Here is an 18,868-nt window from a genome sequence, read left to right as displayed (position 1 = left end):
CTCAAAAATTGTATTTCAGTCTAGAAAATTGTGTTTTTGCTTAGGTTTTTCCGCGATTTATGCTAAAAAATTGCAAATTTAACGTCATTATCTTGTAGAAACATTGTGTTCTTCGTTGTTTCTTCATTTTCTAAAACATAAAATTAGAAAATCAAGACACAAATTTGCTATTAATGAGTGAAAGAACATTAAAATCATTTTTTCTATCCAGAATCTAAGCATTTGAAGAGCTTAAACTCCTTGAGACGGAAAAACCTGGATTAGATTTGTAATAAGTCAGAATTTCGTGTAGGAAACAGTTGAAGAAGTGTAAGAAATGCCTTCAAATTTATTTAGAAGTGTCTGGAAGTGGTGTACCGATTTGAGACATATTATCTCCCCCTTGTGTCGTCCTCCAATTTAATATTATTAAGTTTAGATGCCCCGGAGACTCAATAAAGGTGAGAGCAGTGCCGTATTGACTGGCAATTACATCTCTTCAAATGTAATTTCCAATGGGATTCCGAGTGGAAAACTATTTGAATGGAAGTCAGTGGCAGCTCAGCCTTTTCCGCTTCCGCTATACACTGTTGATGAGAGTCCACGTTACAATTAAGTGGATGACATGTATGCCATGACTTCCCAGGCAAACTGAACCGCATCATGCAAAGTGCGCTCTTCGTTATTTGTATTCAAATCACATTCCCAACTCTGGGGCTCCTCATGAAGCCATACGAAGATTATATTGAATATTGATGTTTTCGCAGAATTCAAATATTACCTAAGCAAGTCATTACACCAAGAAATCACACAAAAAAAGCACCGCGAAAAACCGAACGTCTCTCATATTTCACGCAAATCATTTTGTGCCCAAGGTTGAAGCTCTCATTGAGATGGAAATGTAGTACAACTAATGTGGAAATCCTGTTTGGCCAGATTTGTCACCTTTGGCAGTTGGCATTTATAGTCGCTCATTGAGTTACAATAGTTCCTAACAAAGTCTTGAACTTGGATTCTCACGCCACTTCTCATCATGTTTCCATAACATTATTCACGCGCGTCACAACTTCTGTGCGAATTCAACTATTTCATTCGCTTTATTGAAGTGTCTGGCAAATTTAATTGCTTTCAATTGATTGCAATGAATTAATAGTGAATCATAGTTAGATATAATAAGCGTGGAAAATAATAACAATGTCAAGTCAAGTATTTTTCTCACGAAATACACATTATTTCCCCACATTATGTATTTCTTATCTTCAAGTGTTCTTGACTTTTCATCGAATAGAATCGAAAGGCACCTTCAATGTGCCGTTGTTACCGGAAAAGTATGAAATTTAGAAACTTTCTTTTATATCAAGTTAATCGGAAGTTGATAAAAATGCAAATTACTATGTTATATATTCACATGCAGATAAAGAAAACTTTTATATTCTCCCCTGAGGGAAGTTTTTTTGGTTTTATTTCCCCACTTGAAAATCTCCCTCAATGAAGCAAAATTTTCAACTTGCACAAGTCAAGAAACTCCACAGAGATTTACAGTATAGAATTTTTTTATTAATATTTGTACAAAAAAACAAGAAAGAAAGAAAAGCGTACGAACGTTCAGAGGTAAAGTTTGCTTCAATAATTACTGTGTTGATTGGCATTTCTTCTCCTTCGTCGACTGCTTTCCATAAGGCTCGTCGGAGTTTGTCTCCAGGAAGAAATTTCCCTTGACATTAGTCGGGGTGGCGAAGCCCATGGGAATGGGCGGGAAGGGACACTTTTTCGACGAGTACGCCTTCAGGGAGTTGCATCGCGTGGCCATGAAAGCGTTTTCATTTCCCGGATACACACTCTCGGCGTAGTATCGCCACGCCATCGAGTGCGAGCAGCTGATGTCCAGGCATCCCGGCATCAGGACCTTCACACCATTGGGATAGAAGTCCACGTCGCCGATGGGCTCCTTCTTGCCCAAGCCGTCGGAATTGCTGTGAATGACATCCACAAAGTCCGCGTCTCCGCGCCGAAGACCGTGCAGAGATTCGCCGTGATTGAAGCACGGCCGCGCGGGATCCAGGCCAGTTATCCTGGGCAGGGTTTTGTTGGTCAGCAGCTCAAAGTATCGCCCAATGGCACCGGAAATGTGAGCTCCCAAGCTGTGTCCCATCACGTGAATCTGACTAACGTTGACGTACTTCGCGAGATCGCGAACGGCGGGCGCAATAATTTCACCCACTTCTTCCGTGTTCACAGCTGACCACAAGTACAGTGTCGTGATGTACTCCGCCGTGTCCACGTACTATAAATATCCATGCGTGGTAATGAGAAGACAGAAGTATTTTTAAGCTAAATTGTGCGTCAACTTGCCAGCAGATTTGTATCTCCTCTGCACTGATAAGCATTGTACATCGCCTTCGCGACACTATTGGTGGAATCCTTGGTGTTGGACATCCAGCCAGTGACCAGAATCACCACCGGAGCGTTCTTTTTGAACGAAGGATGCTGCACGAGACTGTCCATGTCGTCCAGGGGAAACGAGGCATTTTCACTCTCCTCATACAGGATGATACTCAAGTTCCTGAAGTCAGGCTTGTCCTTCTCATCCCGGCTCAGGTTCGTGTCTGTCGCCACGGCGAGTGAGCAGAAGGAATTCACGCCATCCAGCACGACTTTCGAAGGCAAACCGAAGAATGCCTCCTTGCCCAAGTTTCCCAACTCCTGCACCGTCGGGATGAATTGTGGGGCATTCATCAGGATGTCAACGCTCTTCCCCACACCCAATGCCACGCCACTCGTCACGCGATCCACGAAACTGAGCTCAGGTGCACCGTGAGCACGCTCATGAGTATGTGCGAGAATAATGCAAAATATGCCAAAATTCACAAACATTTTAGCAGTCATATTGAAAAGTTTTCCACCTCCGCACGAATTCTTAGCACCTCGAGCACCGCACTTGAGCACATTCATCCACAGACTCACACACAGCTCAGGAGCCATCGCTCTTTATATACCGAGAGACGTTTGTGAATTGATTAAGTCAATCTCTCTCAATTACAGGTAAATTGCGGAATTGTTAGCTGAGAATATTCTAACACTCTCGCAGTCCATCAGACAAAGCTGTGCTCCAATCGAGAAGCTCATCTCACCGAGTAGTTCCCCACTTGAGCCACTTCTGCAAGATTCAGTGCCAGAATTCCTTTAATCAAGCCCTAATGCGCCTTGGCATCTGATATTTCACTCCCTGATAAGATACCGGAGAGCATTGGACAAGGCATTGGACGAGTATTGCAATTAAAATGAAAAATTAGTGAGAGAATCTCAAGATTAGCCTTGACTCTAGGAGAATCGCAGTGAGAGTGCCTTCAATGGGCAACAAGAAGTACATAAGAAAAGCAGATAAGCACCATCTCTAGAGATTAATACACAGAGTTTTGGGTGAATTTGAGCATTTCATTTTGTACTTCTTCTCATCTCTCACACACCTCCGATTTCCCTCAAAGACACACGCAGTCTTTCACAGCTCAATTTATGCCCAATGCGAAAGGGTGACGTCTGGCGATATCCTTGTATGAAATCAAAAGCACGTTCGCTCCGCTTTAAAACACAACATCTTGCCTCGCACGGAATTGAAATCAAATCTAATCCCGTTGAGTGTGTGTCAACACTCAATACCCAGTGAAGAATGTGTCACACTTGTATAATTTTCCTCATCCAACATACATATATACAGCAGGAAGCTCAATTTTCCCTCGTTGACGCACTTATTGCAATCTTTCGATCAATATTCATGTCCTCCACCCGCCCACCGAGTCTCTGTCACGGGGTGAAAATGTATTCGAGAAAAATAAAGATGAAATGGTGGCCACTCCGGAATAGTGGACAAAGGGAAAGTCATTTCAGTCCTCAATCGGGTGAGTGAAGCTTTTTGACCTGGGCGAAATCCGGCTCTTTCTGTAATCGCGCAAAAAGTCGAAAATGCCGAAAAATCGACTAAAATGTCATCAGGGAGGCTAATTATGACTTATAGCGCCTAAAGGGTAAGAGATATCGACATGCAGTTTTCACCAAAGATCAAGAGTCCTACTGTCGCTAGAGTTTGGTGATGTCAAATCCAACCCCCCACCCCTACGTCCGCCATTTTGAACACCCTCAAAAATCGATTCGCTCATTTGTTCAACCTCTATGGGATGAATCTACTTCAAATTCTAGTATGTTATAGTGGACATTAAGGCATTTCCAACGAACCGCTACTTAAAGACCTAGGTCCTTCCAGACCCTAGATATTAGGGTCCAAATTTCGAAATAAAAAATTGCCATAACTCCGATTATAATTGTCCGATCTGAATAATTCAAAGCTTATTAGACAGATCTCATAAAATGCAATCTCCCACCCAAGCATCATAACTTGATAGGAGCACCACTAGAGGCGCTAAAGTCGAGAAAACCATTTTTGAAATTTCGATATCGAATATCTCAAAAACCAAAAAGTGGATTTTCTTTAAATTCTAGTATGTTGTAGCTGAGGTCGAGAGCTTTCCAACGAACCCCTATTTATGGAGATTGGAATGATAGAAGGAGAGATATAGCGGGTCAAAGATTACGTCTTTATCGGCCTCTATCTCTGTTTAATTTTTAAGTTTTCCTTTTGAACGTGTATTCTTTACATCCATTAGCACTTTAGCTTAGCCACAAATCGAGTCTGTCACATTCGGAGCCACCGAAAAGCTCACCCATAAGCGAAGCTTGGTTTTTTCTTCTTCTTTTTTGCCTCCTCGCCATCCACTCTCAGGCTGAATGGGAGCTTTCGGAAGGTATGGCATTTATTTGTATTTGCGAGAGGAGAAGAGAGATGTAAGTAAGTTTGAAAACAGGGGACAAACATGAGGAGTCTCGGATGGAATTCTATTGAATTTTTTATGAGACACATTTTCCCGTGTGAAATGATTCCTATCGCACCAAGTATCGCACTAAGATTTCTGAATATTTAATGCCAAATATATGATTATGGAGATTCAAGCCACCCTTTCCACACACACATGTGGTGCTCACCAAGAAGCGATTATTTAGGAATATTTCGGATGCGGGCGCCGCGATGAGTTATTGATTTGAGCACATCTTCAGCACAGTTTAGGGAAATTTCGCTGGCTTGTATCAGTTTTGATAATAGAGACATGCTTCGTTATCGCCCTCGGGGCGAAAAAAAAAGCGCCAACCCCTCGAAGTCACGCCACGCTGGGGTTCTCCGCTTCCAACCCCATTATTTTGCGTGAGTAAATACACAACCTTTCTGTGTAATCAAGTCATAATGAGCGATTAACAGCCATAGAATCATCATTAGGATGGATAAGTTTCAGGCCCAGTAGACAATCCGTCATAATAGAAAATTTCACAAGAGCCCAAATAATAAATAAATCCCGGGAATATTAATTTCCTATCGGGCGCCGCGCACTGAAAATTAAATATCATGCTTCTCTTGCTGTTATTTTTATGCAAATTTCATTAAACACGAGAGTGTTTATTGGGTAGAAATTATTTACACACATCGACCTGCCAAAATGCGGTTCTGATGGAATGAAAAGTGTGGGAAAATTTCACAAAAGAGAGAATTTTCCACTGATTCTGCAGCCCAAAGTCCTCGACTAATTAGGAAGGTAATCAAACAGGCTTTAGCCCATGCTGAGGCTAAATAATTATCTCACAAAGAGTCAGAATCAATTTAATATAACGTCTGTGGTCGCAAATTGTGACTCTGCGGTTAAATAATCTTCAAACACAGAAGAGAGACAACAACGGACATTTCCCTATTTTATATGCGTTTCACTCTCATGGCAAAGAAGCAGACAAGCAAATCGTAAAAAGCGAGCAGAGACAGCGGAAAATGAAGGTAAATAGGTTATTCTCCTCTTGAAAATTTACACTATACACACATTTTCTCTCTTTTTCTTTCAACCTCCGCCACACACTTTCATGATAAATCTCCTGTGCTGGGCGCGGAGAAATTCGGTGACTTGAGCCTCATATACTTTTATAATCCTATTATCATCCGCATGACATTATCTGTCTGTTTTGACATAATTTTCTCTCCAATTTTCCTGTGTGCTCATTTGCAAGCAAATGTTCACAAACTTCGTAATAGAGTTACCCTCAGTATTATTAAATTATACACCTCTATAATGTATCTGTCTTGCCTCGTGTAGAATTCTCCCATCTTTTTTTTCTGCCGATGGACTTTCTCCGTGTCATCGTACACTTCCAGGATCACACAGGATATCGTTTTACAGTCGGTTGAATATTCCTCCCAAAAAGACGTATCGAGAATTTCACTCACCCTTCTCATGACACGCAGCGAAAATGATGAGGTCTTCATTGTTTGTGCGTGGAAATACCTCAGCCGATGGAAATTTATATTCTGCGGAAAAGAAACACGAAAAGGCTCTCAACAAATTAGATTTCGAAGGATAATATTTTATCTATGCTATCGAGTGATTAATAATTTGCTATTTATCATGCGGAAGGGATCGCATTAAAGCATATAAAAGTCCATCGAGTGTGAATTTCAGCCCCAAAATTTCCAATACACTTTCAACTCTCTCTCTCTCTCCATTTCTGGTGGTTGAAGAGTCAAATTCCGCTGCCAAGATCAACTTCTGAATGCTGAACAGTTAGAAAATTTGAGTAGCAATAATATTCGGAAGGAAGAGCTTTATAGAAGCTCCTTTTGAATAATTACTCCGTCTTTTCGCGATGCTGGGAAAAGTGAGAAAGCGCGCACAAATTTTGGAAACAGAGCAATAAATGTTAGTGTAAAATCTTCCCAGACAAAGTGAAGTAAAATCTCAACAGTCTTTCCTTTGCTTGTTTCCCAAGATGGATGCAAAACTGGAAACTATGTATGCAAATGTCGATCATGGAGTGAAAATTTGTGTAATGATGATTGAGGGCATTCACGGTTGGGGTGAGAAGAAGAAGAAGAAGAAGGAAAGCCATAAGATTTCCACCCACATCACTATACTTTATCACTCCCATGGAAAATTGACAGTAATTGTAAAGCATGAAGAGAAAATGTAAATTTGCGTCGACATAAACATCAGAGCTTTTACAATTTCACCATTCAATTGCCAGAGCATCCGGAGGAATTTTCCACCGAGATGCCCATGGATAAGCGCTGTTTTCATGTAAACAAAGTGTCTTGAGGAGACAATATTTCCCCAGCATGCATTAATCGCCATCAAAATGGGCTCTTTATGCCATATTATTTGCAACATGAGTGTTGGCAGAAATTGATTATGTATGCCTGACTCTTTTTTCATTACACACATTTCCCTCCGACATATTGAGCATATCCTGTATTTTCCATAATTTCAATTTTCATAAATGTAAAATTCACTTAGCATACAACAACACACACTGTATCCCGTTTGAAGGTTGGTTTGAAGGAAAAACAGTGGTGTGGAAATTTGATAAAATTCTCACGAATTTATCTCAACATTCTAGAGAAATTGTTGCGAATATATATTGAACTTGCCGAAAGCTCTCATCTCGAAGAATAATAATCAAAGTTATAGATGTGTTTTAATTGATAAAACTTTCTCCAGCATCCAGAAATGAATCACGGAATGATTTTATCATTACCATGCGTCAACAGAGTCTTAGCATTGAGTGACAATTGGTCCTAACGAAAAAATAATATTGTATCAGCAGAAATGTGTGTGTGTGTGTGATGCTTTAATTAAAGTCCGAGAGCATTCCTTCCGCCTGACTTCATGTGGACACACGGAAATTTCCGCCAATTGGCACAATATGTTTGCTGGATTGTAGCCTTTTGCTAACACCCCACGTAGTGTATTGGATTGCAGACGGGACAAATTATAATATGAGCAACACATTTTGAGGTCGCAATCAATTTCCCATTCTGCCCATCTCACCTCTGCTCTGGATCAGGCAAATTGTCTTCATTCACTGCACACCAGAACTGAAGAACTCGCGATTCTCTCTCTCTTTTTTCTCTCTAATTCACAATTACGCACATAAACTCCCCTTTAGCACCGATTCTCGCCACTTCAATCGACAGTGTATAGACGTTAGAAATATCCACTCGGGGTGAAGTAGAAAAAAAAAACGGTGAACTATCAAAGATACACGCCTTTCTTGGCACCCTTGAAGCACACGAGAGGCAGTGAATCGACGCGACTCCTGCCTGGCAATCGCCTGTGGCTGTGGAAAATGCAATAATCTTACTTGTTGCACCGAATCGGGAGATCAGGGGGTGAAAGCTCACTGGCGCGGAGCTCGCGTGTGGGCGCGTGTGGGTGAGAATGCGAGATGGTCGTAATGAGGAAATGGTGGCTCTTCGCTACACACTCCCGTCGAGAGAGAGAGGGTTGCAGGTGAAGACTTTGGGGGAGATGTGAGAGTCGCGGCCGGACTGATGCGATGCGATCTATCGTGCGACAGGGCGGCAACTGGCTGAAGCATCCCAAGCCATTGGGGATGGCTGTGCTTGATGGCTGGAGCGCCAGAGAATCATCAAGTCGCCATCCTTCACGAACCGCCAGGCGGCGACACCACGCAGAGGAAAAATCCACTCGGCAAGGACTCAACTGGTAGACGAGGCTCAGCCGACTGGCGAAGCCCGAGCGTGCCAGCAGACGACAATGAGAGAGAAATTGCAAAAGTACCATGGCTGGTGCGTTGCGGAATGATATTCGCATGTGTATCAAGGCCAAGGAGGCTGAAGAAAGGGATATAATTCGATTCCTTCTCACGGGGCGCCCTCAAGACAGAGGCGCCCGCCCCATATTTTTTATATTATGTCTCTCAAACTCCCATATAAGCAGCTCTTCGCATTACATTATGTATATTCGAGAAGTTTTCCCAGTGACACCCAAACAGTTTTTTTTCTGTTGTTCTTCCTCCTCCTCCTTCAGCACCGCAGACAACCTTTCGACAGCAGATCCGAAGGACCTTCTCCCACTGTAATTGTTCTCCAACAATTTATCATCTACACTTCTCCAGTCATAACTCTGTGGCTTGAGTTTTATGAGTTGCAGCGATGCAATTGCCACTGAAACTCATATTTATTTCGCCTTCGGAAATAATATGGAATGCCAGAAATCCACCAAAATATCCAGAGCAAGGAAATTGTATAAATCAAAAGTTATTTCTCATCATCAAGTTGAAGCCAAGTTTCGATCACATTTAGCGCGACAGACGCATTTCTCTCTCTCTGCCAATGCGTAGGAGACGGGAAATTAAGTGTTTTCGGGCTCTTTTCGCATAACCTTTATTTTGGCTTGCCTTAAAAATAATCCGCTAAAGAGCAAGTATTAAATATTCATTAACACGCCGAACAGACTCAACCTTTATAACAGTTGAGGGACTTTTTTCGAGCGGGGACTTCTCTCTAGGGCACTCGCTCTAAGACCCTTTTTTGCTCTAGCGCTTTGGAGCTTTCGTGCTTCTGTGCTACAGTTAAGCAGACAGCGCCGATTTTAATGCTAAACGCGGCGCTATCGGCAATTACTCAGTTATACTTTGCAGACAGCAAAGTATCGCGGAAATAGACATAAAATATCACAAATTAACTATTTAATTCTCCGTCATAGCCAAAAACACAAATTTAAAGTGCATTTTATGCAAGGTTTTTATTTCTCTCTTTTGCCACAAAATTAAAATTATACAAAATCATAAGCATTATTTTATATGGAAGTTTTTGGTGTCAATTCTTACAGAATTTTTGAGATAATTTCGCTAAAAAAATATAAAGGTCGCGACTCATTGCATTGTTAGTTCCGTATTTAATACCACGAATGGTGAATATTCTGAGTAAACGCTAGTGAGAGCGTCAGCGAGATCTAGAGCCGGGAATCAGGTTGAATCACACCCCATCAAAAAGCGTTGATCTTTATTCGCGGCGTCTTTTGGTCCAGGAAAGTACAGAAGGTGAACTGGTACTGCAATATTCTGGATAGATCTTGGAAGAATTCCCCTGAAAATATCATAATCATTAACTTCTAATCATGATTTAATTTGATTTTAATTACTCACCGTAAATTTTAATTCGGGACGAAGGATTTCCTGATAAAAACTGATGATTTGCCTCGCTCAGCGTCTACCGCGTGTTCTCGTGTTGTTTCTAAATCAGTTCACAGTGATTCTTTTCCTCCAGAAATCGTCCTATTTCAGTTTGTCAGCAATTCATTGGCGTGATGCTGAAGAATATGCGCACGGAAGACGTTCTTCGGCAATTTCTCTCTGAGCTCATCTTCTGCAACTCGCCTTGCAGTTGACCGACTTTTATCACTAATCCTTCGCAGAAGATGCAGCTTTTTATCCGGAAACATCTTCCACTCTCACTTCTCTGCAATATTCTTCACGTCTTGCTCACACATTTCACGAAAAACTAAATATTTCTTGCCAATTTCCAAAATATTGGCCTCAGAGTGACGTTCAAACGAATTGGCACAATAGTAGAACAGTCCGACGAGTGCCGAGCGGCTGTGCTAATCACCCGAGCTGTGACGACACTTGAAAAAGGCACCCTACAGTGTCGATTCTCTTTTTCACTCTGCCACACAGCTGAGTATATTAACATGTTTTTCACGAAAATGAGAATTTTCACGGTAAAAATTCTATGAAACGTTAAATAAATGCAGAGCGAAGGTGATCTGATCGTTTTCCGCGATCTTCCCGAACAAAAATTGGCCGAAATAGGCATTTTGGGAAAAAAGGTCCCGTAAGGGCGTAAAAAAGTCCCGGGTCTGTGTAATCAATGTAAAAAGCCCAGTCTGTTCGGGGTGTAAAGGAGAAAACTGAATGATTTGCTCGTGGTGGAGAATGTTTCCCCGTCGCACGAATAATTTATTTCGCAAGCTAAGAAGCTAAATTCAGCCCAAGAATACACCAGAGAATATATTAGGTGATTAATATTGTATAATGACTGCCGCAATATCCTCGCAAGATAATTCAATTTACCAACTATTAATATGTCTTTTAGTAGTTCGTGAACCCCTTAAATATCGCCGGAGAACTTAATTGAATTGTGTCTCTCTGTGTCCTGTGAAGTTGTGTTGATTGAGAAGCTCTGAAGCTTTCTATGTATGAAAAGGGAAAAAAAATTGTTTCTCTATGGTTTGATGGCGAAAAAGAGCGCAAAAGAGAAGAACGACAGACAGGGTCAAGATGTGGAAAGGAATCCAGGCGAAACGCAGAAAATAAAATATATTATTATTTATCATTTGCTCACGAAGCAATCAATCTATCTCAATAGTCGTGAAGCTGACTTCTCCAGAGAAATCCCTGAGAGTGATTCTGTCCTTCAGACGCTCTCCATGTCGCCCTTTTCGCTCCTTGGGAATGCGGAGGGAAAAATTAATGAAATTTCTCTTCACTGCGTCCAATGGGGAAATTCGGACAATTTTGATTTATATTACTTTTCATTGTGTTTCCGAGAGCCCAAAAGGAATTTATACACTTATTTCATCTCGCCCAAGAAATGCTGCTCTCCAGACAGACAAACTTCCCTCCACGAAGCGTCCAAAAACTTATGAAAGTCCAATCATTTCCGAGTGATTGGCTGTGAATGTGTCTGCGATCGTTTTGGAGGACTTTCAGAGCTTTGTAGTCTCGCACACAAAAGGAGAAAAAGATACACATTTGTCCCTTAAAAAATCACCCAAAAAATATATACGCCAATAACGCAACAATATGAGATAAGCGAATAATTCCTAATAAAACCCCAATTTTTCTTTCAACTTTTACACTTTGCTCGCTTCGCGCAAATTGCAACAATCAAGGGGACAATCACTCGCAAGTTGAGACCATTAACTTTGTGATTATTCAATCATTTTTTTGGATTATTTGTGATTATTATTCAAATTTTGAATATTTTATACAAGATTCTGATTTTTTTTGATTATGTTCTGAATATTTGATAAAAAATTATTTATTTCATACAAATTTTGAATTTTTTTCTGAATATTTAATCAAATTTTGAATATACCTAATTAAATAATAGTGAATATTAGGAATATTCTGATTCATTGATTGAAAAAAATTATTTTTCTTGATTATGTAATTCAGAATTTGATTATTTTAATTAGTTTTCAATTTCACGTGGAAAAATAAAATTCTTTTTTGGTTTTTTATTCAGAATTTGATTATTTTTCAATTTTAATTGGAAAAATAAACATTTTTAAAATTATTTTATTCAGAATTTCACTATTTTTCAATTTCAATTGGGAAAATAAACATTTTTTTTAAATTATTTTATTCAGAATTTCACTATTTTTTAATTTTACTTGGGAAAATAAGCTTTTTTTAAAATTATTTCAATCAGAATTTGACTATTTTTCAATTTTAATTGGGAAAAGAAACATTTTTTGATTATTTTAACATTAAGATTCCTCAAAAGTCGCCTTGTGATTTGCCCCTTGGCAACAATTCTCCACTCGTTCATCACATTCGCGACAATGCTGCAAAATGAACTCGCATTATGTTGAGAGCTGCCAAAAAAAATCATATGAAGGGTAATTTCAAAGTAATAAATTTTGATGGAGAGGAAATCTTCCTTTTTTCTCTCCCTTCGCTGGCTTTGACATGAAAAATATGTTGCTGAAAAGCGTACAGAATACTAAATTGCCATTCTTTTTGCTATCATCGCAAAATTATTAGCAAATATTGACAGAAAATGCAGAAGCGAGTCTGAAGAACAGAGATTCTGCGAGAGGTCACAAGAGCATTATTAATCTGCCTTCACTGTTCTCGTGCTGATTTAATTTCGTCTGCCATCAAAAGCAAATCCATCACGCCGCAGCTTTTTCACAATGTTCATCACATTTATGACAATGTGAGGAGATTTTGTGTGGTTGGAAATGAGGAGAGTTTCACTGCTGAATTTAATTGCATCTCTTCCGCATGTTGATGCGATTATTTGAAGCCGAAATCTATATGGAAATTAGTTAAGCTTCGAAATAGTGCTTTTGAGTGGCTTTTAGTGATAATTTATTGATTTTTTTCCCTCTTCGATTCGCTGTATTTCATTCTATTTCGCTATAAAGCTATCCTGTGCAAATTTTCGTCAATTGTGGCCCTTAAGGACTACAAACACTGTGTGAAGGATAGCAATTGATTCATGTGAAAATCTATATGAGAAAATATCAAAAAACAAAACTGCCCCGTTTCCCCCTATACATATAAATATAGTAATTAATTGTGTATTATTTCTACATGGAATTTCGTGAGGATTTTTTTAAAAATAATTTTTTTTCTGTATTAAAGAAAACCGCGCATAAGTAGAAGTAAAATAATAATAGTAATTCTTATACAATTAAAAGAATTTTTTATTTCGTATGTATAATTAAATGCTTAGATATCCTCATCCCCTGTATTATTTACATAAGTATGAAATAAATGACAAAAAGACATATTCATGGGCGAATAATTCCTCAACATCGCCGTGATTTCCAGCGAAATCGCATAAAAGTGGAAATTTTGGATTCCCGGCGGGAAAGGAATTCCCGGGCAGTACATTGGGCAACACTAGAGAAATTCGTGTTCGCGCATCTGTCGTTCTGCTTTTCTCGCACATTTCCCTCCAGTTTCCCAGTGATAATGTCCTCCACGAGGCTCTTGGGTGCTTCCCGAGTAGTCAGGCGACTCTTCTCCACATCACGCGCGTGCAATCAGCACGTGAGATGCCTTCAGAGCAGAGGAAACAGTGAGAAATATCTCTTCTGAGGTTATGTTGCTTTGTTTTCACATGCGTTTCGGGGGCGCCTTTTCAGGGCAGTTCACCTGGACAAGATGCATGAGCACGGTGAAGGCCGAGGAGAGCTATCACTCCATCATTAGGGACAGCGAAAAGACCACGGGGAATGTGAATAAGCATGAATTCCAGGCGGAGACGCGAATGCTGCTTGATATTGTGGCCAGATCGCTGTATTCGGAGAAGGAAGTGTTTCTCAGGGAGTTGATCTCGAACGCCAGTGACGCCCTGGAGAAGTTCAGATACACCATTCACACAGCCGGCGAGCGGGAGAAGGACTACGTGGAGACAGACAGATCGCTGGAGATTCACATTGGCACTGACAAGCAGGCGAGAACGCTGGCCATTCAGGACACTGGCATTGGGATGACGAAGGAGGAGTTGGTGGCCAATCTGGGCACCATCGCGCGCTCCGGGTCGAAGAGATTCCTCGAGGAGATCAGAGAGAAGGGCCAGAATGCTGAGAACTCGTCGAATATCATTGGCCAGTTCGGCGTGGGCTTCTATTCTGCCTTCATGGTGGCGGACAAGGTGGAGGTCTTCACCAGATCCTCGCGAGCGGACTCTGTGGGGCTGTGCTGGAGCTCCGACGGCTCCGGCACGTATGACATCCAAGAGGCCGAAGGTGTGGCTGTCGGCACGAAGATTGTGCTGCACTTGAAGCCCGACTGTCGCGAGTATTCCGATGAGGATCGCGTGAAGGAGGTGATCAAGAAGTACAGCAACTTTGTAGGCAGTTCCATCTACCTGAACGGCCGCCGGGCGAACAATATCGAGCCCGTGTGGCTGCTGGAGCCCAAAGACGTCAAGCGCGAGCAGCACAACGACTTCTATCGCTTTGTGGGCAACACTTTCGACACGCCGCGCTTCATTCTGCACTACAAAACCGACGTGCCGCTCAGCATCCGCGCCCTGCTGTACTTCCCGGAGGGCAAGCCCGGTCTCTTCGATCTGTCCAGAGACGGTGACATTGGCGTGGCTCTGTACACGCGCAAGATCCTCATTCAGTCGAAGACGGAGAACTTGCTGCCGAAGTGGCTGCGCTTCGTGAAGGGTGTTGTGGATTCCGAGGACATCCCGCTGAATCTGAGCAGGGAATTGCTGCAGAACAGCTCTCTGATCCGCAAGCTGAGGAATGTGCTGACGAACAGAGTGCTGCGCTTCCTGCAGGATCGCGCCCAGAAGGAGCCCGAGGAGTTCGCCAAGTTCTATCGCGACTACGGACTGTTCCTCAAGGAAGGCATCGTGACGAGTGAGGAGCACAAGGACAAAGAGGAGATCGCGCGCCTGCTGCGCTTCGATTCCTCCAGATGCACCGCAGACGCCGAGAGAGTCAGCCTGCCCGAGTACGTAGCGCGCAAGAGTGAGGAGCAGAAGGACATCTACTACCTGGCGGCGCCCAATCGCACCCTGGCCGAGTCCTCGCCCTACTACGAGGGGCTGAAGAAGCGCACCGTGGAAGTGCTCTTCTGCTACGAGCCCTACGACGAGCTGGTGCTGATGCAGCTGGGCATGTTCATGGGCTGCAGTTTGGTGTCCGCGGAGAAGGAGATGCGCCTGGACAAGGGCGCCACCGCAGCGACAGATCTGGGCGAGGGAAGTCTCCTAAAGACACACGCTGATGATCTCTGCTCGTGGATTCGCCAAGCGCTGGCTGGGAAGGTGGCGAATGTCACGCTGACGTCACGTCTCGATGCGCATCCCTGCGTGGTGACTGTGGAGGAGATGGCGGCCGCCAGGCACTTCATCAGGACGCAGAGTCATCAGCTGAGCGAGGAGAATCGCTTCGCGCTGCTGCAGCCGCAGCTGGAAATCAATCCCAAGCATGCCATCGTGAAGAAGCTCCACAAGCTGAAGGACTCTAATCCTGAGCTGGCCACGCTGCTCGTGGAGCAGCTCTTCGCCAATGCCATGGTCGGTGCCGGACTGTCTGAAGATCCTCGGCTGCTCCTCGTGAAGATGAACGATTTGCTCGTCAAGGCACTGGAGCCGTTCTAAAGCGAGGGGGAATTTTCTGCATTCTGTCTGTTATTGTAAAATAATAAATAAAAATGCTATTTTAGTGTCCTTAAATAGTACAGCTTGGACGTCGAGTGATAATTGATTTTTCCCCTCTTAGATTCGCTGTATTTTATTCAATTTTGCTATAATTAGCGATAGAAAGCTCAATTTTCAGCATTTTCACGTGACTTTAAATGCTTTAATTATTGAGTTTATTTTCAATTGAAATAAATCTTGATCAAAGCAGACTTTGAGTGAGCTTAATCAATTCATATATAGCGAAGCTTTTTACACCCAAAAGCTGTAATTTGCATGCAAGCTCTGAATGTGCTAATAATTCAATATTTCCACTCACTTCAGCTCACCACTTCCAAATTCATTGCTAAAAATGCAGACAAAAATGCAAAAGCTTCGCGGAAAGCGCACTGATTGCGTTTGAATGGTTTGAATTGCGGGAAAATGTGTGAAAATTCACTGGCATGCGGGCAGTCGGTAAGGCAGAGCGGCGCGCAGTGACGTTTTGTCACTTTGGCCAGTGTTTTTTCTCCTCGCCCGTGAATGATGTGGTTCTGCGGAAAATGTGAAAAGCCAGCCAAATTGGTCTCCTAACACTGTAGCGCAATAGTTTTGCACATCGAGCGAGAAGCCGTTTTCGTGGCGTGAGTGCGCGTGAAGGGCTGGACAATGGCTTACCAGACGTTCCGGCAGGAGTACCTGCAAATTCCCATAGTGACTCGCATCTACACGACAGCCTGTGTAATCACAACTTTGGCCGTGGTAAGGCTGCGACGCGTGCGATATTGATTGGGCGGCCGCCGCGCCACCCATCAGGAGGAGGCCCAAGGGATGCCCTGGGAAGATGTCCGCGCGGAGAGACTCCGTGGCTGGCATGACTCTGTGTTTTTCTCGCGCTTTTCCGCCGAATCACAAAGCCACACGTCATCGTGGCTCTTGTCCGCGATGGCGTGGACTTTGCCTGACCGCCTTGTCCTCTCTCTCTCGTTGCAGCACCTGGACCTCGTCTCCCCGTTCCAGCTCTACTTCAATCCCACACTCATCGTGAAGCACTACCAGCTGTGGCGGCTGGCCACCACATTCCTCTTCTTCGGCACCATCAGCTTCAGCTTCCTCTTCAACATGATCTTCACGTACAGGTACTGCCGGATGCTGGAGGAGGGCAGCTTCCGCAGCCGCAGCGCGGACTTCGTCATGATGTTCCTCTTCGGCGGCGTTCTTATGATTGTGAGTCCTCAAACTTCTCTTGGAATTCTTCGAGCGTGTCACACTTTCCCAGCGTCAATAATTAACTTTGCTGCGTGACAATTTCTCTAAACATCCGCCAAAGTGCAGCTCAAGGGGCGATAATGCATCAGAAGTGGTGTACAAGTCATGACAATGCGTCTTGGCTGGCTTTTCTAGGTCAATTTTCTTATGTTATGGACGGAATTAGAGGCTGAAAAACATGCCAAAACATGAATTTTATCCAAGAAATTCAATTAGATTATCAGGAAAATGTTTATTTTAAGAGTTTCTAGACTGATTTCATATCTCTTAACAGTGGAAAATATCAAATCTTAGTAGATTGAAGAGGATTCTTTAAGATTATTGCTAGAAACTTAAGAAATCCTTTGTAACGAGAATTCCAGAACAAAGTTTTGCAGTTTGTCCTCGAACTGAAAGCTCAAGAAATCATTCAAATTGCGATGTGACAAAGGAAGTTTTGTACAACTTTAAGTCATTGTCTTTGCCTTGGCGCAAATTGCGATGTTACTTGAGCGTGAAAGGCGTTTTAGTCTCGTATTGATTCTGGCTTTCTCATCGGGGCTCAAGCGAAGCGTTTCATTATTATGCTTCTGCATAATTGATGCGAAGCAATGACGATTAGCGATGCTTGTCAATAACTTAAGCTGAGGATGGATTCAAGGATTGCGGATTTATCGAGTGTTGCTCAAGTGAGGAATGAATGAAGCATTTTAGCTGTTTCAGTTGGAATATGAAAGAATATCCAAGAATGGATGGAAATATAAGTGAAAAATTCCATGGAATTGATTGTAAACTTGGAAAAATTTCCTCTCTCTGAGAATAAAGCAATTTCGAGCATCAGATTGGGTTATTAGAGATAATTCTTGAAAAGATTAAGAAAAAAATGCTGATAAAAAACTACAAAAAATGAAGGAAAATACAAGAAAAAGGAAAGAAGTAAAAAAAATCACAACTGAAGGAGAATCGAACCCGCGACACTTCACGATCTTGAGCTAAATTCTCTTATAATGAAGATTTGCGCTGAAATTTCTACATAACTTTCTAACTAGACGAGTTCAAAAACACAATTTCGAATTAATTTCGGAGGGAAAGAATATTTCGAAGAAAGGATTGGAATGAATTGTAGAATATTATGGAAATTTGAGGAATGGTTAATTTATCGATTGACTGACAAATCTCTCTCTCTGAATTCCCAGATATCGGCGATTTTCGTGAACCTGCTGTTCCTGGGCCAGGCCTTCACGATAATGCTGGTTTATGTGTGGTCGCGCCGCAATCCGTCGATCCGGATGAACTTCTTCGGGCTGTTGAACTTCCAGGCGCCTTACCTGCCGTGGGTGTTGCTCAGCTTCTCCGTGATCCTGGGCAACACCATCTGGGTGGACCTCATGGGCATGATCGTGGGCCACGTGTACTATTTCCTCGAGGATGTGTTTCCCAACCAGCGGAATGGCTGCAAACTGCTCATCACGCCGCAATTCCTGTGAGTTTCATCGCTTTTCTCCCACAATTGCTCAACTAATCCGCGTGCGCTTTGCAGGAAGAGGATCTTCGATGAGAACGAGCAGAATCCCGAGTACGCAGCGCTGCCGGAAGATCGTCCGGGTGGCTTCGATTGGGGCGAGCGACTCAACCGGCCGGCGAATGCGCAGGAGAACAACAATGCGCAATAGCGCGAGTGTGAAGTTGCATCGCGCAGCGTCTCTCTCGCTTGAACACCGTTTGTACATAGGCGCGCCCCCGCAGAGAGAGAGCCGCTGACACATTTGTCCATATTGTGCCGCAATTTTGTATACAGAAGAAGGTGGAAAAGGAAAATCAATTAAATAAACACAATAAATTATAGACGATCAACGACAATCCATCTTGACGGAG

General features: G+C 42.6%; 4 protein-coding genes across 4 annotated transcripts in view; 2 read left to right on the top strand and 2 right to left on the bottom strand.

Moving 5' to 3' along the window:
* LOC132261440 (calmodulin-A-like) overlaps positions 1-8,361 on the bottom strand; it is a 44,215-nt gene extending 35,854 nt beyond the window's left edge. The window contains exons 1-2 of the mRNA XM_059760262.1: positions 7,890-8,361; positions 6,293-6,373 (exon numbers count right to left, since the gene is read on the bottom strand). Of these exons, the coding sequence (XP_059616245.1) occupies positions 6,293-6,331 (39 nt within the window). The 5' untranslated portion in view covers positions 6,332-6,373; positions 7,890-8,361. The remainder of the gene's footprint in view (positions 1-6,292; positions 6,374-7,889) is intronic.
* Positions 1,515-2,976, bottom strand: LOC132261694 (vitellogenin-1-like). Its single transcript, XM_059760614.1, has 2 exons — positions 2,332-2,976; positions 1,515-2,263 (listed from the first exon to the last, which is right to left on the bottom strand). The coding sequence occupies exons 1-2, from the start codon at positions 2,959-2,961 to the stop codon at positions 1,610-1,612; spliced, it is 1,284 nt and encodes a 427-aa protein (XP_059616597.1). The 5' UTR covers positions 2,962-2,976; the 3' UTR covers positions 1,515-1,609.
* Positions 8,362-13,358: 4,997 nt separating the features above from the next.
* On the top strand, positions 13,359-15,969 carry LOC132262752 (heat shock protein 75 kDa, mitochondrial). Its single transcript, XM_059762158.1, has 2 exons — positions 13,359-13,681; positions 13,749-15,969. The coding sequence occupies exons 1-2, from the start codon at positions 13,375-13,377 to the stop codon at positions 15,725-15,727; spliced, it is 2,286 nt and encodes a 761-aa protein (XP_059618141.1). The 5' UTR covers positions 13,359-13,374; the 3' UTR covers positions 15,728-15,969.
* A 295-nt stretch (positions 15,970-16,264) lies between these two features.
* LOC132263473 (derlin-2) lies at positions 16,265-18,864 on the top strand. Its single transcript, XM_059763254.1, has 4 exons — positions 16,265-16,507; positions 16,739-16,972; positions 18,190-18,476; positions 18,534-18,864. Exons 1-4 carry the CDS (start codon positions 16,415-16,417, stop codon positions 18,664-18,666), a joined length of 747 nt encoding a protein of 248 aa, XP_059619237.1. The 5' UTR covers positions 16,265-16,414; the 3' UTR covers positions 18,667-18,864.
* Positions 18,865-18,868: the final 4 nt, after the last annotated feature.

This window comes from Phlebotomus argentipes, unplaced genomic scaffold, assembly GCF_947086385.1.
Source record: "Phlebotomus argentipes unplaced genomic scaffold, Phlebotomus argentipes genome assembly contig_15, whole genome shotgun sequence".
In the NCBI taxonomy this organism is placed as follows: Eukaryota; Metazoa; Arthropoda; class Insecta; order Diptera; family Psychodidae; genus Phlebotomus; species Phlebotomus argentipes.
This window is presented reverse-complemented; position numbering and strand designations above follow the sequence as displayed.

Coding starts and splice junctions, on each gene's coding strand:
- LOC132263473 (XM_059763254.1), top strand. CDS start 16,415: ATGGCTTACCAGACGTTCCGGCAGGAGTACCTGCAAATTCCCATAGTG. Junction 16,508..16,738: donor TAATCACAACTTTGGCCGTG/GTAAGGCTGCGA, acceptor CTCTCGTTGCAG/CACCTGGACCTCGTCTCCCC. Junction 18,477..18,533: donor CTCATCACGCCGCAATTCCT/GTGAGTTTCATC, acceptor TGCGCTTTGCAG/GAAGAGGATCTTCGATGAGA.
- LOC132261694 (XM_059760614.1), bottom strand. CDS start 2,961: ATGGCTCCTGAGCTGTGTGTGAGTCTGTGGATGAATGTGCTCAAGTGC. Junction 2,264..2,331: donor GAGGAGATACAAATCTGCTG/GCAAGTTGACGC, acceptor GGATATTTATAG/TACGTGGACACGGCGGAGTA.
- LOC132262752 (XM_059762158.1), top strand. CDS start 13,375: ATGACAAAAAGACATATTCATGGGCGAATAATTCCTCAACATCGCCGT. Junction 13,682..13,748: donor CCTTCAGAGCAGAGGAAACA/GTGAGAAATATC, acceptor GCGCCTTTTCAG/GGCAGTTCACCTGGACAAGA.